This window comes from Chrysemys picta, chromosome 13 (genome assembly GCF_011386835.1).
Source record: "Chrysemys picta bellii isolate R12L10 chromosome 13, ASM1138683v2, whole genome shotgun sequence".
In the NCBI taxonomy this organism is placed as follows: Eukaryota; Metazoa; Chordata; order Testudines; family Emydidae; genus Chrysemys; species Chrysemys picta.
This window is the reverse complement of record NC_088803.1, coordinates 4,340,683-4,358,064: the sequence shown is the minus strand read 5'-3', so window position 1 is coordinate 4,358,064 and position 17,382 is coordinate 4,340,683. Positions and strand designations below refer to the sequence as shown.

The 17,382-nt window shown below is 50.9% G+C and overlaps 2 gene segments (V, D, J or C); both read right to left on the bottom strand.

The window, feature by feature from the left end:
* Positions 1-17,382, bottom strand: part of LOC122173242 (Ig mu chain C region secreted form-like) — a 1,717,225-nt gene that overhangs the window by 753,078 nt on the left and 946,765 nt on the right.
* Positions 679-5,391, bottom strand: LOC135975424 (immunoglobulin heavy variable 4-61-like). The segment is given in 3 exon segments: positions 679-1,029; positions 4,947-5,260; positions 5,346-5,391. Coding segments are annotated over 3 exon segments (711 nt in total).

Genomic DNA, 17,382 nt, shown 5'->3' with positions numbered 1-17,382 from the left:
TTATTTATATGTAATATAATATAATGATATTTAGATATCTATCTATCTATATGTCTGTATACCTATATCTATAAAATTCCCATAGTAAGTTAATAACTTAGTGCAAGTTGATAACTTTATTGGTTAATACCATAATAAACACATCCTGATTGGTTAATATCTTGGATGGGTTCATAATTAAATCACACCAGGTGCTGCAAAGGGCGGCAGGAGACACATTAGAAAGCCCCTTGCGGCTGGAGAGCCACAGTCTGAGTGTCGCTGGTTTAACCCAATCTCTGTTGGAGACCAGGGCGAGACCGGATGTGGAGGGTGGATTCTCTCACATCCTCAGCTGCGGGGTCTGTGAAGCAGCCCCGGCTAGTCATGCTCAGAGACAGGATATTGGGCTAAACGAACTTGACTTGAACCTCGCTGGGATTTCCTGAGCTCCGGAGGGGGAAATGCAGCGCTGTGTGCTGTAGCTAGTACCCAGAAGGGTTGTGTGATGGCTGCTGGGAACGAGACCTGATTTCCCTTGGGGGAGTCGTGAGATGGGATCTCTGTGTGTCTGTGTTACAAGGAGCTGAGTTACGAGACAAGGAATTTTCCCTACCCCCTTTCCACCTCCTAAACCTCCTTGTGACCAGTGTCTCACCCCACTTCTACTGGAGACGTGTGACAGGGCCCCGAGTGACTCTAGACAATCCGCTTCCCCTTTTTGTACCAGCCCCGCTTTGCTCTGTGTCCCTGTGTGTCTCTGGCACAGTAATACATGGCGGTGTCTGCAGCTGCGAGGGAGGCCAGCTGCAGGGAGAACCGGTTCTTGGAGGTATCTGAAGAGATGGTGGTCCGGCTTTGGAGAGACGCGGCAAACCACTTTCTCCCGTCGTGTGGGTATATACGTGCTACCCACTCCAGCCCTTTCCCAGGGGGCTGCCGGACCCAGTTCCACACGTAGCTGCTGCTAGTGATAGAGACCCCGGAGACAGCACAGGTCAGGGTGAGGGTCTGTCCGGGCTTCACGACGCCCGGGCCGGACTCGACCAGCTGCACCTGAGAGAGGACACCTGGGAGAGGGAAACAGGTTATGGAAGTAATTAGTCAGGCAATGAATCTGTGGCTCTGTCCCTAATTTCCCCGCTCTCTAAAACACACTCACAGGTAGGGGCTGATAACAGGGAAAGGAAAAGCCACAGAGATTTCATTCTAGTTTTCATAAAAGAAGGGAAATGCCTCAGCGGGCAGGACCGGGCAGTTCTGTGTCTGGGGAGAAGCTGAGACTCCCCGGCTCAGGGGTTTGTATTTAAATAGGAAGGTCCCGGGGCAGGGATTTGCATGCGGGTTCCCCAGCGGGTATAAAGGGAGGGACATCGCCAGGCAGGGAGCGCTGTCTGTGGGAAGCAGAGTCACACATCCCCTTCCTGTCAGTGGTGGCCCAAAGTCAATTCATGTTCATTGGAGCCCTTCAAAGGCAAGCAACGAAGCAATGAACTGTGGATCGGGTCCCTACACTGGGGGTTTCACCCACGCCCAGGGCATTCGCTCCCTGCTGCCGAACGCCCTGGGCAGAGCTGAACAATAGAAACGAGAGAGAGGAGATGTCCAGAGACGTGAGACTCTCGCGGGCGTGTCTGACGGGGAAGGAGCCGCAGCTGTGGGGAGCCAGTGGCTGGTTCCAGGCACTAGAGAGTGAGACACCGCCTCAGGGAAAGGGAGAGAGCTGGGCGTGCAGGGACGGTGCGGGTTGCGGGCTCTGTCAGAATAAAGGCCGTGACCAGGGCCGGCTCTGGCTTTTTTGCTGCCCCAAGCAAAAAACGCCCGGCCGGCCAGAGCAGCAAAGGGGAGGAGGAAAACAAACCTGCCCCCGGCCGCAGCGCCGAAGGGGGAGAGGGGGACAAACTGGCCGGCCGGAGCGGTGAAGGGGGTGTGGCCGGGAAACAAACTGCCCCCAGCCGGAGCGGCGAAGAAAAGAAAAAACAAAAACAAAACCAAAAAAACCCCACAAATACCTGCGGGGCGGCGGGAGCGTAGGTGCAGGGGAACTCCCGGCCCTGCAGACCCTGGGCAGCAGAGTGCGCACCCCGGCTAGCGGGGGGGGGGGGGGGGAAGGGGGGAGAGAGAAGGGGGGCAGCCAGGGCTTCCTTAAGCGGGGTGCTTGCCATGCGGCCCCTCCCGCTGCGCCGCCTGCTGGCAGGGCTCTGCGCCGCTCCGGTCGGCAGGCAGGGAAGGACGCGGGCTGCCGTGCCGGGCTTGCTGCAGGGCGCTCCCGTCCTCTGCCCCTCCAGGGCGGCGGGAGCAGCAAACCAAAAAGAAAAAACCTGCAGGGGCAGCCACAGCAGTGAAGCACAAAAAAAAAAAAGAAAAAAGGATTCGATGGAATTAGGGTGATCAGACGTCCCAGTTTTATCGGGACTGTCCCGGTATTTGCTTCTTTGTCCCGCGGCCCGACCAATGTTTGGTTGGGACACTGGAGAAACAAGAAATGTTGCCCTCTAGGGGGGACTCTCGCCCCCGCCCCGGATCTGCCCCCTCCTTCCCCCATTGGCTCCCTCCCCAAATCCCCGCCCTGGCCCCGCCCCTTCCCCAACCACGGGGCATTCCTCCTGCCTCCCAGGCTTGCAGCTGGTGAGTCAGCTCCGGCACCCGGGCACCGGGCCGGCAAAGGGGGGCTGGCGAGGCCGAGGGAGGGAGGGAGACGGGGGCCCGGGGCCGGGAGCGCAGCGCGGAGGCTGTTCCAGCCCTGTAGCCCGCGGGGCAGCGCGGTGGGTCCGGGTGGAGGCAGCGCGGAGCGGGCAGGGGCCGGGTGGACGGCGCGGGGCGAATCCCCACTGCTGCCGGAGAGCCCTGCGCCTCTCCCTCCCACTCGCGGCTGCAGCTCCTTCCCGGCGGGACACACCTCCCGCCCCCCGGCCTGCCCTGGGCACAAGCGGTGCGTGTCCCGCCGCCGGCGGGGAGCCCCGTGCCTCCCCCACTCGACTGCACATTTCTAACTGTTCTTCCTTGATAATTCCTGCCCCACTGCTGCCAGATGTGGAATAGCCGTCGCATTTTTCATTCTCCGCTCTCTCCTGCTATCATATGGGCACTTCAGCTGGTCAGAGATTTTTTTTTTAAAGGCATCTACCTCTGTGACATTTAAAAGTGAGTTACACTTATTTTTCAATTGCTGGTGTAAACAGGATTTGTTCTCTGCTCAGTGACTTCTTTTTCCTGCCACAATCCTATCAAAAACCTCTCAGCTTCTTCAGTATTTCTGCTCCACCTCCCCTCCTTTTGCAAACACTTGGGTCACCGGGTGGGCACAGGTAATAAAGAGAATGGATGTCCCAGCGCTGAGACTCTCCTAGGAGTATCTAATGGGGACAGAAGGCCAGTTTTAGGAGCATGGACTGACACTCAGCTTGGGGGAAAGGGGAGGGAACCAGGCCCTGAGAAGAAGACACAGGTTCTGGGCTGGTGTTGCAATGCTAGGAATGACAAACGCATTGGAAAAGGGACGTTTTCTGTAGGGTCTTCTTAAACAGACACACAACGCAGTCAATCTGTGGAACTCCTTGCCAGAGGATGCTGTGAAGGCCAAGAGTATAACGGGGTGAAAAAAACACTAGATACATTTTTGGAGGATAGGTCCATCAATGGCTATTAGGCAGGATGGATAGGGATGGGGTCACTACCCTCTATGCATCCGAAGAAGTGAGGTTTTACTCACGAAAGCTTATGCCCAAATAAATCTGTTAGTCTTTAAGGTGCCACCAGACTCCTTGTTGTTTTTGTAGATACAGATTAACACGGCTACCCCCTGATACTTGTCACTCTGTTTGTCAGAAGCTTGGAATGAGCGACAGGGGATGGATCACTGGGTGATTACCTGTTAGGTTCACTCCCTCTGGAGCACCTGGTATTAGCCACTGTTGGTAGACAGGATACTGGGTTAGATGGCCTTTGGTCAGACCCAGTCTGGCCATTCATATGTTCTTATGTAACAGTGTGTGTGTGGGTGGGTGGATGCGCTGCTCCTGGCAGGGTGGGATGAGGCCCGGGGGATGTTTGGGGCTCCAGGGGAAGGAACAGCCACAGAGAGTTGGTGGGGGTTGGAGGCCAGCAGGGAAACATCCTGGCAAGAACGAGCAGTTTGGATTCTGGCGAGACACTGAGGCACCAGAATCAGTGAATTTCCCCTGGGCTTCCCTGCGCTGCGCTGAGTGGGAGGGGACTGGGCATGGGGAGATGCTGCAGGGTCTGGGCTTTGTCAGAACAGGGGCTGCGATGCCTGGGACACGGGGGAGAGTCTGGACCAAGCCCTGGAGAGAAATGCAGCAGCTGATAGGTACTTTCCATATAAAAAGCCATGTGTGGGTGTGGGTGTGGGTGTGTGTGTGTGTGTGTGGGGAGGGAGGGTGTGCTGGAAAAAGTCCTTCTTGATGCACACAAACATGCAGAGACACTCACAGGGAAATGGATCCACACCTTCACCGCGCCTTACCTGTCCGCGCCTTACTCTGTACATCCGTGAATCGGTCCCTGCCTGTTCCTAGAGCCACTGAAATACAAACCACTCACTATATTTTGGCAAAAAGAAGAACAGGAGGACTTGTGGCACCTTAGAGACTAACAAATTTATAATATGCTCTAATAAATTTGTTAGTCTCTAAGGTGCCACAAGTCCTCCTGTTCTTCTTTTTGCGGATACAGACTAACACGGCTGCTACTCTGAAACCTTATATTTTGGCAGTAGCTGGACACGATTCCTGGGGTAGCTACAGGTCAACTGGGCGCTGAGAGACTGGGTAGCTCTGGGGGCAGTTTGGATAATAGCTCTGGGGATGTTTGTCCTGTTCTAGCCACTGTGTGTTCCTGGGCTGTGTGGGGGGTGGGGGCTCAAGTACCCTTGTCACTCTGGCCTCACTTGACTTTTTATCAGCCGCTTCCCCTTTCTGTACCGGTCCCGCTCTGCTCCGTGTCACTGTGTCTCTGGTGCAGTAATAGGTGGCGGTGTCCGTAGCTGTCAGCGAGCGCAGCTGCAGGGAGAGCGCGTTTTTCGCCGTGTCTCTGGAGAAGCTCAGGCGACTCTGGAGAGACGGGGTGTAGCCTGTGCCCCCGCTAGCGCCTATATACCCGAGCCACTGCAGGCCTTCGCCGGGAGGCAGCCGCACCCAGTTCCAACCATAACCGCTGCTAGTGATGGAGAAACCGGAGACAGAGCAGGTCAGTGTGGGGGTCTCTCCGGGCTTCACTGCTCCCGGGCCGGACTGGACCAGCTGCACCTGGCAGAGGACACCTGGGGAAAGGAAAACAGAGTGTTAAGGCCCCGATTCTGCTTCAAGCCGTCGATCCTGTCTCCCCAATCTCCCCTGGACACTCACCCGGGGCAGCGGCCAGTGACAGCATGAGGACGAGTAAAGATTTCATGCTGGTCTTCAAGTGAAACACAAACCAGTGAAGATGCGGGTCAGGCCCTGAGCAGGCGGGTCCCGTTGAGAACCCAGGAGCTGCACTTTAAACAGGGAACAGGGGCCTGAGATTTGCATAAAACACCCCAACCTCCCCCGCCCCTCTTGAAAAGGAGCTGGAACCAGGGGTGATCTCCAGCGCCCATTGGCCAGTCTCCCCTCGTTAGCTGTGCGACAGGCCGGGGATGAGCAGAGCATTAGCGAGCGCCTCCTAATCATTGCCCGGGTTCCAGTTGTCCGGGGTCTGAGACTGGCGCCCATCACCGTGGTGTCTTGGCACTGTGCATTCGCGAGTATAAAGTTGGGGTTGTTTTAAGCTCAAATCAAGGCCATGACAGAGGGTTTGTTTGGGTAAGGGGGGCTCAGATTCTTTATCCCCTGCTCACATTTAATAGTTCCTTTACCACACCCCCCCCCCCCCCCCGGAAACCTGGAAATGACATGACAGGACACAAGGGAATTGTGAGCATTTCCCCCACATAGGGACTGACATGTGGGTATCTCCGAGTGGGGATAAACCTCCTGGGACGCTGGAGCGCTGGATACTGCAAACTGCACCGACAATACAGAGAATGGATGTCCCGACGCTGAGACTCTCCTCGGAGTATCTAACGGAGGAGGAAAGGCCGGTTTTAGGAGCACGGGCTCACAAAGATCTTTGGGGAAAGGGGAGGGAACCGGGCCCGAGTAGAAGATGCAGTTTCTGGGCTGGAGTTGCAGTAACATGAATGAGGAACGCGTGGGAAATGGAACGCGTTGCGTGGGGGCTTTTTAAACAGACACACAACGCACAGTCAACCTGTGGAACTCCTTTCCAGAGGATGCCGTGAAGGTAAAATGTATAACTAGTTTCAAAAAAGAATTAGAGGAGGATAGGTCTATCAATGGCTATTAGCCAAGAAGGTCAGGGACCCACTAAACTTCCAACTGCCAGAGGAAGGGAGTGAATGACAGCGGATGGATCACTGGATGATTCCCTCTTCTGTTCATTCCCTCTGGGGCACCTGGCACTGGCCACTCTTGGACGACAGGATACTGGGCTGGATGGACCTTTGGTCTGACCCAGTCTGGCCGTTCTTATGTTCTTATGTACTAGTTTGTGTGGGTGGGTGCGCTGCTCCTGGCAGGGTGGGATGAGGCCCAGGGGATGTTTGGGGCTCCAGGGAAAGGAACAGCCACAGAGAGGCAGTCAGGGAAACGTCCAGGCAAAACAAGCAGTTCGGGTTCTGGGTGGAGACTGAGGCACAAGAATATGTGGATTTGCCCCTGGGTTTTCCTGCGCTGCGAGTGGGAGGGGACTGGGTACGGAGAGACACTGCAGGTTCTTTTTAGCTACACCTTAACCAATCGTTATACTAAAATTGTACTAAGCAATCCTAACATAGTGTAACAAAATTCTTTAACCAATCCTACCCCAGCACCTTAATTAATTTACACATAGCAAAATTAATTATGTAACAGACAGAAACTATTAAAGAACCAGACAGAAACCAGACAGATAAACAATAGGGACGTAGGGACCATAATGACAAAACAATAAAGAAATGAGGATTTCACAACCACAGCCATTGATAAGTGATTTCTTGACAGACAGATGCTGTCAAATTAAGTTTTCTTTAATTATCTTAAGATGTGTTTGTGTATCTGGTGATCGTGGGGCCATTGGGACGGGTCTCCTCCTTCCCAGCCGGATCTGACACTGGTTTAATGGAATGTAGATGGAATGTGAGGATGTGACTTCCTGCTTCTCAACTAATGGCTGATGCTCGGCTGCTCCGTTAATCTGGCTGCAGACGGAGGCCACAGGCTTTAGGCCTGACAACATGGCGGCAGACACAGGCCTTATCCTTACAGGGATTTGCATGCGGGTTCCCAGGGTGGGTGTAAGAAATGACAGGGGTGAGCACTCAGTACATGGCAATGTCCCCTTGGGAACAGATGTGTCCCCTTTACACCACAGAGAGACCGTGCGCTCAGCTCAGCACCCATGTCTAGTTGGCAGTCGGTATCAAGCCGAGTGCCCCAGGGGTCGGTCCTGGTTCCGGTTTTGTTCAACATCTTCATGAATGATCTGGATGATGGGGTGGATTGCACACCCAGCAAGTTTGCGTATGACACTAAGCTATGGGTAGAGGTAGATATGCTGGAGGGTAGGGTGGGGTCCAGAGTGACCTAGACAAATTGGAGGATTGGGCCAAAATAAATTGGATGAGGTTCAACAAGGACAAGTGCAGAGTCGTGCACTTAGGATGGAAGAATCCCATGCACTGCTACAGACTAGGGACCGAGTGGCTAGGCAGCAGTTCTGCAGGAAAAGACCTAGGGGTCACAGTGGGCAAGAAGCTGAATATGAGTCAACAGTGAGCCCTTGTTGCCAAGAAGGCTAACGGCATATTGGGCTGCATTAGTAGGAGTGTTGCCAGCAGATCTGAGGCAAAAATCTGCCTGGGGATTGGTCCTGCTTTGGGCAGGGGGTTGGGCTAGATGACCTCCTGAGGCCTCTTCCAACCCTGATATTCTCTGATTCTATGTCAGGCTGTGGAGGTGTGGGAGGGTAGGAGGTGGGACCACAGGGCTGGACTGGAACAGGGATTGGCGTGTAAGTTTCACCCAGTTGGGATAAACTGGCAGAGATACTTCTAGCTAGGCAGACCTACCTGCTGAGTGAGAGAGTCTTACACGTTCTTCATGTATTAAGTTGTGATCCAAAGTCCAATGAAGTCAATGGTTGTCTGTGCATTGGAGCAGTGGCCACCGCAAAATGAGCTGGGCAAATAATGGCCTAAAATACAAATAATGTCAATAGAAATAGACTCTCCCGGGAATGCGTGAACATGAGAACATAAGAAAGTCCAGACTGGGTCAGACCAAAGGTCCATCTAGCTCAGTATCCTGTCTTCCAACAGTGGTGAATACCAGGTGACCCAAAGGGAAAGAACAGAACAGGGAATCACCAAGTGATCCATCCCCTGTTACCCGTTCCCAGCTTCTGGCAAACAGAGGCTAGGGACCCCATCCCTGCCCATCCCGGCTAATAGCCATGAACTTCTCAAGTTCTTTTTTGAGCCCTGTTGTATCTTGGCCTTCACAACATCCTCTGGCAAAGAGTTCCACAGGTTGCCTGGTGGGGAAAGAGCCGCAACTTCAAGGTGAGAAAGGCTGATTTTAGTCACCTGTCTGAGAAACAGCCTTAACTAAAGGGGAGGCAACTGGGCATCAGGAGAAGATACAGCTTTGATCTTTGTCAGAATGAGGGCTCTGTGTGTGTGTATTTGTGTGTGTGTGTATGTGTGTGTGTGTGTTTGTGTTCGTCACTTTTTCCTGCTATGGGGTGGAATGAGTCCTTCTCCATGTCTCTCTTTACAGGGAACAAGGTGGGGTAAACACAATTTATTGCTTTTCCCTCCTGTAAATATCCCCAGGGCCTCAGCCACTGCAGGAGAAATTGCTGTCCAAGGGCCCTGAATGAGTGTGTGGAAATTACTTCCCCTTTTTGTACGAATGTTTTGCTCTGTGTCACTGTGTGCCTGCCTGGCGCAGTAATAGGTGCCGGTGTCTGCAGCTGTCAGCGAGCGGAGCTGCAGGGAGAACTGGTTCTTGGCCGTGTCTGCAGAGATGGTGGTTCGGCCTTGGAGAGATGAGACGTAGCCTGTGCTCCCGCCATATGGATACACCCATCCCATCCACTCCAGCCCTGTCCCGGGAGGCTGTCGGATCCAATGCCAGGCAGTATCGCTGCTAATGGAGGTCCCAGAGACAGCGCAGGTCAGTGTGAGGGTGTCTCCAGGCTTCACTGCTCCTGGGCCGGACTGGACCAGCTGTGTAGCGGGCAGGACACCTAAGGGAATTAGAGTTAAATCGTAACTACCCTTTCCAAGGGCTCGGCGATCATTTCCTCACCGCCTCCCCTAGACACTCACAGGGCGAGATGGACGGCAAACACAGAGCAGATAATAAAGACTTAATCTTCGAGTAGGAGACTCAAGCAAAGGAAATCCAGTCTCTGGCAGCCAAGAGCGTGTGAGAAGCCAGGGTTTGCCATTTTGTGGGGGAACCTGGAGCTGAGATTTGCATAAACATCACACACCCGCCACCGCACTGGAATAGAAGTTCATACAAAGTGCGATCTCTAGCTACTGCTGTTCAGGCAGTTTCTAATTAGTGTCCACTTTGCCTCTTTCTTTCTTTCTTCCTTTCTTTCTTTCTTTCTTTCTTTCTTTCTTTCTTTCTTTCTTTCTTTCTTTCTTTCTTTCTTTCTTCATACACCCCCTCTATCTATCTATCTATCTATCTATCTGACCGAGACATACACTAAAGAAAATAGCCCTTTTTTGTAGGGGCTTTTCAAACAGTATAGGGGTGTGTGATGTGACTCCTGCGCCCCTAGGGATTGGAATGAGATTTGGTGTGTTTGTGTGTGTGTGTGTGTGTGTGTGTGTGTGTGTGTGTGTGTGTGTGTGAAAGAGAGAGGGACGTGGTGAAATCTAGAGGTTCATACAACGTGTGCTCTCTAGCTTGTTGTTCAGTCTCTCTGTAATTAGTGTCCACTTTGCGTCTTTCTTTCTTTCTTTCTTTCTTTCTTTCTTTCTTTCTTTCTTTCTTTCTTTCTTTCTTTCTTTCTTTCTTTCTTTCTTTCTTTCTTTTTTCTTTCTTTCTTTTTTCTTTCTTTCTTTCTATGCCCCTATATTGGCGCCCATCGCAATAAATTTTGAGTTCATGTTTGTGATTTTAAAGTTGTTGGTTCTTTGATATCCAAAGACCACAGGGAGCTTCATTTTGCAAAGATGACTGTCTTTTCCCCCACTCCTGTACACAGATTTACAAGTCCTTTCCCTCCTGCTGACACCTTGAAACCCTGCAATCCACAGGACAGACCCCAAGGGAACTGTGAGTGTTTCCCTCACAGGCTGCTCTAGAATTAACTCTCTGCCCCTCCGGGCTTTCATCGCCTTGGATTGGGGTCAGTCGAATTCCATTCTGCTTGGGCGCAGCGCACCCTGCTGGTGAGACCCAAAGCTGCAGCTGCTGCTGCTTATGAAAAGGCTCGTTCAGCGCTGCCCGGGAGTGGGAATGAGAAGCCCGGTGAGAAGGGGAAATTCCTGATCTTCACCCTAGTGGCTCAGGCTCAACTTCTAGCCATGAGCGCCAGATTCCTCTCAGCGAAGAGCACCGATTTCCCTGTGTGCCCCAGCCCATTGCTTCCTCCCAGAGCAGCACTAGCTCCCTAGCCCAGCCCTGCTGCAGTGTGGTGGGTGAGTGGAAAACCCCTGGTGACAGGGGTTGGGGTGGTGCCCAGTTCCTTATTCTCCACGTTAAACATTGATCTCATGCGCTGACATAGTTGCTATCAAATGTGTGGGCCTCTGATGCCATCCCAGCAATGAAATTTTACTATTATTAATTTTACTAAAGACATTACAGGCCTCAGCCAAGGTCATGCCCCCTGGTGCTGGGTGCTGTACAGACTCACAGTCAGAGAACATTCCTGCTCCAAAGAGCCTATGATCCAAGTACGGAAATCCCTATTTGTATAGAAGGGGAACTGAGGCAGAGATGAAGTAAATTCCCCAAGGTCAGTCAGGGAGCTTCAGGCAGAGATGAGAACTGAACCCAAATCTTCTTAAACCGGGACCAGCACCTTTACCGAAAAGCCGTCTTTCCTCTCATGAGAAATTGAAATTTGGGGACTGATTTTCAGAGGCCTTGGGCACCTGCAGCTTCCATTGACCTCAGCTGGGGTGTGCTTGGGGGCGTCTGAAATTTCCACCGCATGTCCTAAAAGTGGTTTCTGGTGAGTCTGGGAGTCTCACTCTTTGGGATTCCAGTTCGAGACATGACGAACCTGATTCCCAAGGGTGGCACCCGCCCACAGCTCCATCTGAGGTCAAAGAGAGATTCAAGTGTTGAGCATCTTCCAGAGATAAGGCCCACAGTGTCTCGGGATAAGTGTCCAAAATGTGACGTAGGATACACGAGGAAATGGAGCGTTTGAAATTCCTTGGTGGGAGTGTCTGGCAGGGGGTGGGATGCAGGGCAGAATCGAAGGTGGAAATGCCGTGTCTGTCTCATCCCCTAGGGCACAAACTGAGTGTTAACACTGGTTGACTATTTAGAAACCTGCTTCCCATTTTTGTTCCAGGCCCTGCTTTGCTCTGTGTCACCGTGTATCGAGCACAGTAATAGGTACCGGTGTCTGCACCTGTCAGCGAGCCCAGCTGGAGATAAACTTCATCCTTCAAGGTGTCCCTGGTCATGGTGACACAAGATTTGAAATCCGAGTTGTACTCTGTGGTCCCTCCTGCTGCAGAGCTCCGGATAATCCCCATCTACTGCAGCCCTTTCCCAGCCGGCTGCCGGGCCCAACTCCAATGATAGCTGCTGATAGAGACACCAGAGATTTTACAGGTGGTACTGAGGGTCTCTCTGGGCTTCACCGCTCCTGGGCAAGACTGGACCAGCTGCACCTGAGAGGGGACACCTGGGGAAAGGGAAACAAAGGGAGGAATGAATTAATCACAGCACAAATCTGTGGATTCATAGATTCATAGATTCAAGGACTGGAAGGGACCTCGAGAGGTCATCGAGTCCAGTCCCCTGCCCACATGACAGGACCAAATATTGTCTAGACCATCCCTGATAGACATTTATCTAACCTACTCTTAAATATCTCCAGAGATGGAGATTCCACAACCTCCCTAGGCAATTTATTCCAGTGTTTAACCACCCTGACAGTTAGGAACATTTTCCTAATGTCCAACCTAGACCTCCCTTGCTGCTGTTTAAGCCCATTGCTTCTTCTTCTATCCTTAGAGGCTAAGGTGAACAAGTTTTCTCCCTCCTCCTTATGACACCCTTTTAGATACCTGTAAACTGCTATCATGTCCCCTCTCAGTCTTCTCTTTTCCAAACTAAACAAACCCAATTCTTTCAGCCTTCCTTGCAGTTGCAATCCCTCCCAGTTTGGTATCATCCGCAAATTGGGGATTGGTCCCCAATTCCCACCCACCCCGCCCCACCCCCTCGTCCCTTAGACACGTACAGGTGTGGGGGGAGAACAGGGAAAGGAAAAGCAACAGTGATTTCATTCTCATTTTCATGCAATGTGGGAAACTCCGGGCAGTTCTGCGTCCGGGGAGAGACTGGGGCTCTTGAAATCAGGGGGTAGTATTTAAACAGGAACGCCCCGGGGCAGGGATCTGCAGGCCGGTTCCCCAGGGTGAGTATAAGATGACAGGGTGAGCGCTCAGTACATGGGGGTGTCCCCTTTACACCCCAGGGAGACCGTGCGCTCAGCTCAGCGCTCATGTAATGCCAGGAGGGGGCTGTGAGAGGGTAGGAAGCAGGGTCCTTAAGAGAGGACCCTGGACTGGGACTCAAGAGAAGCTGCTGGGCTGGGAAGTGGTCTGAGGGTTTCATCCAGGTGGGATAAAGTAATTGGAAGGCCTGTATATCTTGGCAGTGCTGTCTGGTGAACGGGGAGTTATACACCCCTTCATGTCTTAGGGTGTCACCCAAAGCCCATTGACAGGAACCGGGGTGTTTCCATTGGAGGAGCAGGGGTTGCTACAGAATGTGATGGGCATGTCATACAGAAATGAGACTGTCCTGGGAACACCGGGGGCGGAAGGAGTGGAAGGTGCAGGGAGAGGAAGGCTGGTGGTGTGTACCCTGGGCTGACAAACAACCGTAGGTAAACTAGAGGGAAGTGGGCATGGAGAGAAGATGCAACTTCTGGGCTTAATCAGAACAATTTCTGTTATTGGAGTAACCAGTGAATGAGACACACTAGAGAAAACAGACCTTTCTTGTAGGGGTTTTTCAAAGTGTATAGGGCTACTGTAGCCCAGCCTCTATGTAATTAGTGTCCACTTTGAGTTATTCTATCTATCTATCTATCCCCATCCACCCCCTCTATCTATCTATCTATCTATCTATCTATCTATCTATCTATCTATCTATCTATCTATCTATCTATCTATCTATCTATCTATCTATCCCCATACACCCCCTCTATCTATCTATCCCCATCCACCCCCTCTATCTATCTATCTATCTATCTATCTATCTATCTATCTATCTATCTATCTATCTATCCCCATCCCCCCATCCCCCCATCTATCTATCTATCTATCTATCTATCTATCTATCTATCTATCTATCTATCTATCCCCATCCACCCCCTCTATCTATCTATCTATCTATCTATCTATCTATCTATCTATCTATCTATCTATCTATCTATCTATCCCCATCCTCCTCATCTATCTATCTATCTATCTATCTATCTATCTATCTATCTATCCCCGTACACCCCATCTATCTATCTATCTATCTATCTATCTATCTATCTATCTATCTATCTATCCCCATCCACCCCCTCTATCTATCTATCTATCTATCTATCTATCTATCTATCTATCTATCTATCTATCTATCCCCATCCACCCCCTCTATCTATCTATCTATCTAATCTATCTATCTATCTATCTATCTATCTATCTATCTATCTATCTATCCCCATCCACCCTCTCTATCTATCTATCCCCATCCACCCCCTCTATCTATCTATCTATCTATCTATCTATCTATCTATCTATCTATCCCCATCCACCCCCTCTATCTATCTATCTATCTATCTATCTATCTATCTATCTATCTATCTATCTATCTATCTATCCCCATCCACCCCCTCTATCTATCTATCTATCTATCTATCTATCTATCTATCTATCTATCTATCTATCTATCCCCATACACCCCATCTATCTATCTATCTATCTATCTATCTATCTATCTATCTATCTATCTATCTATCCCCATACACCCCATCTATCTATCTATCTATCTATCTATCTATCTATCTATCTATCTATCTATCCACCCAGCACCATACATCTCGAGGGCATGTCTGTCATTTTTAAGTCGTTGGTCCTTTGAGATGAAATGACCACAGGGCACTTCATTTTGCAAAGATGGCTGTTTCCCCCACACACACACCTCCCCGCCCTGCTAGACTTGCCATGTAGAGCTCAAAACCAAAAATGCCATTACACCAGTTGGCTTTTGTTTAAAGAGACATTACAGAGATTACTCAGGAATGTAGCCATCAGATCTGTCAGTTTACAGGGTGTTACCATATTACTCAGTGAGCATCATTACACCACCTATTTAGGGGCACGTCTTCACTACCTGCTGGATCGGCGGGTAGCAATTGATCTATTGGGGATCGACTTATCGTGTCTAGTGAAGACGCGATAAAATCGATCCCCGATGGCTCTGCCGTCGACTCCGGAAATCCACTGCGGCAAGAGGTGGAAGCGGAGTCGACGGCGGCGCGGCAGCGGTCGACTCGCCGCCGTCCTCACAGCCAGGTAAGTCGACCTAAAATACACAACTTCAGCTACGCTATTCATGTAGCTGAAGTTGCGTATCTTAGGTCGACCCCTCCCCCCTGTAGTGTAGACCTAGCCTAATTTGTAGTGATTTTACTAAATTGAGTGAAATCTCTATGTGCACATATTTAACAGACCAGGTATGTTTATCAAATGTTAATATTCAAAAAAATTGGACAGGTGTCCTGGGTTTTTTTGCAGGTGAATGTACGTTGGTTGAATACTGAATAAAAGGTAATCAGATATCTGAGTCTGTATCTCTCCTCCGTCTATTTTGCTGGCTAGATAATTGGTGTGTTAATTTTTCCATCTCCGCAGACTGAGTCTCGCATATTTTTTGAACCGTTCCTCAATGTTTGGGCTGTTTTTACTTTTCCCAACGAGAGGCTACCAATACCTGTCAGGAATGGTCTAGAGAATATTTAGTCCTGCCATGGGTGCAGGGGACGGGACTAGATCACCTCTCCAGGTCCCTTTCAGTCCTATGATTCTATGAATAGCCAAGCTGCTGCCAGCAGATGAGAGATTCATTTTTTATTTCCTTTGGTGTGACCATTTCCACTAGGAAACCCCAGGAGGATTACTAAAGGATCATTTTATAATGAATATCCAAAAATTGGTGATATTTGGTTATGGATTGCAACCCAATACATTCTAATGACTGCACATGTCCCCATGTATGCATAAAATCTCCTCTTTCACCACAATTTCTCCAACATTTATCCTCATTCAGCCTCTGTATAGTTTTTAACATAACTGGTGCAAGGTACTTTTGAAATAGTACCTTAAGGACATTTTCTTGTATTGTGCTACAGACAGAGACTGCCGGTTCTCTTTTCCAGATCAAATCCCATTCCTCTGGGCTAATTTGTCTGCTCACATCCTGTCCCCAATGACTCTGGCATGAGATCTTATTGTTAATTTTACAGGAGACATTGCAGGCACCAGCCAAGATCATGGTGCTGAGCGCTACACAGACACACAGTGTCTGTTCCAAGGAGCTTGCAATTTAGCTAGACAAGTCGCTATTTTTGTAGAGGGGGGAACCCAGGTTGAGAAAGGTCAAATGACTTGTTCAAGGTCACTTAACAAGTCTGTGGGGAGACAAGAATTGAACCCAAATCTTCTGAACACCGAGTCGAGCTCCTTTTCCCTAAAGCCATCTCTCCTCTCATGATACACTTCAATTTGGGGCTGATTTTCTGAGGTATTTGGCACCCGCAGCTCCCATTGATTTCAGGTAGTGCTGAGTGAAGGTGAAATGTGCTCCCTTGGGACAACAAGTCCTGAAGTGGTTTCTGAATTTGGGGCTCTCGGTATCTGGAGACCAGTGTGAGATACAGAGAACCTGGTCCCCACGGGTGACACCCGCCCACTGCTCCAGCTGAGGCCAATGAGAGATACAGGCACTGAGCATCTTCTGGAGATCAGGCCCCAAAGGTCTCAGTTAAGTGCCCAAAATATGAGGTATCCCAAACCATCACTCCAGTCTCGGTGAGTCTCTGGGTGCACATTTCAGTGCGCAGCACAAGGAAGAGAAGTGTTTGAAATTCCTTGGTGGGACGGGGTGGGACTGGGTGGGATGTAGGGGAGAAACAGGGGTGGCTCCTGAGATCCCGCAGTCGGCAATGCCCTGTCTGTCTCCTCCCCAAGGGCACAAACCGAGTGTTGCACTCGGCTGACTATTTAGAAATCCGCTTCCCATTTCTGCGCCAGTCCCGGCTTTGCTCTGTGTCACTGTGTGTCTGGCACAGTAAGAGGTGCTGGTGTCTGCATCTGTCCGGGAGCCGAGCTGGAGATAAACTTCATCCTTCGAGGTGTCCCTGGTGCTGGTGACATGAGGTGTGAAAGCCGAGTTATACTCTGTGCTCACCCGTTAGCTGTATCCCGGATAAACCCCATCCACTCCAGCCCTTTCCCAGGGGGCTGCCGGACCCAGCTCCAATAGTAGCTGCTGACGGAGACACCAGAGACTTTACAAGTGATACTGAGGGTCTCTCCAGCTTTCACCGCTCCTGGCTGGACTGGATCAGCTGCACCTGAGAGAGGACACCTGGGGAGAGGGAAACAAAGAGAAGATTCTATGGATCGGTCCCTAATTTCCCTCCTTCCCCAGAGACGCTCAGAGGCAGGGGCGGAGAACAGGGAAAGGAAAAGCAGCAGAGATTTCATTCTTGTTTTCCTAGGAGGGCAATCCCGCAATGGGCAGGACCGGGCAGTTCTGTGTCTGGGGAGAGACTGAGGCTCCTAGAACCAGGGATCTGTATTTAACCAGGAACCCCGCAGGGCAGGGATTTGCATGCGGGTTCCCAGGGTGGGTATAAGAGATGACGGGGGTGAGCACTCAGTACATGGCAATGTCCCCTCGGGGACAGGTGTCACCTTTACACCCCAGAGAGACTGTGCGCTCAGCTCAGCGCACATGTAATGACCGGAGGTGGCTGGGACAGGAAGGAGGAGGGCCCAGGGGAGAGGACACTAGAATGGGACTCAGGAGAACGCACTGGGACTGGGATCTGAACATTGTTTTTATCTAATGGGATGCAGCAGCGTGGAGC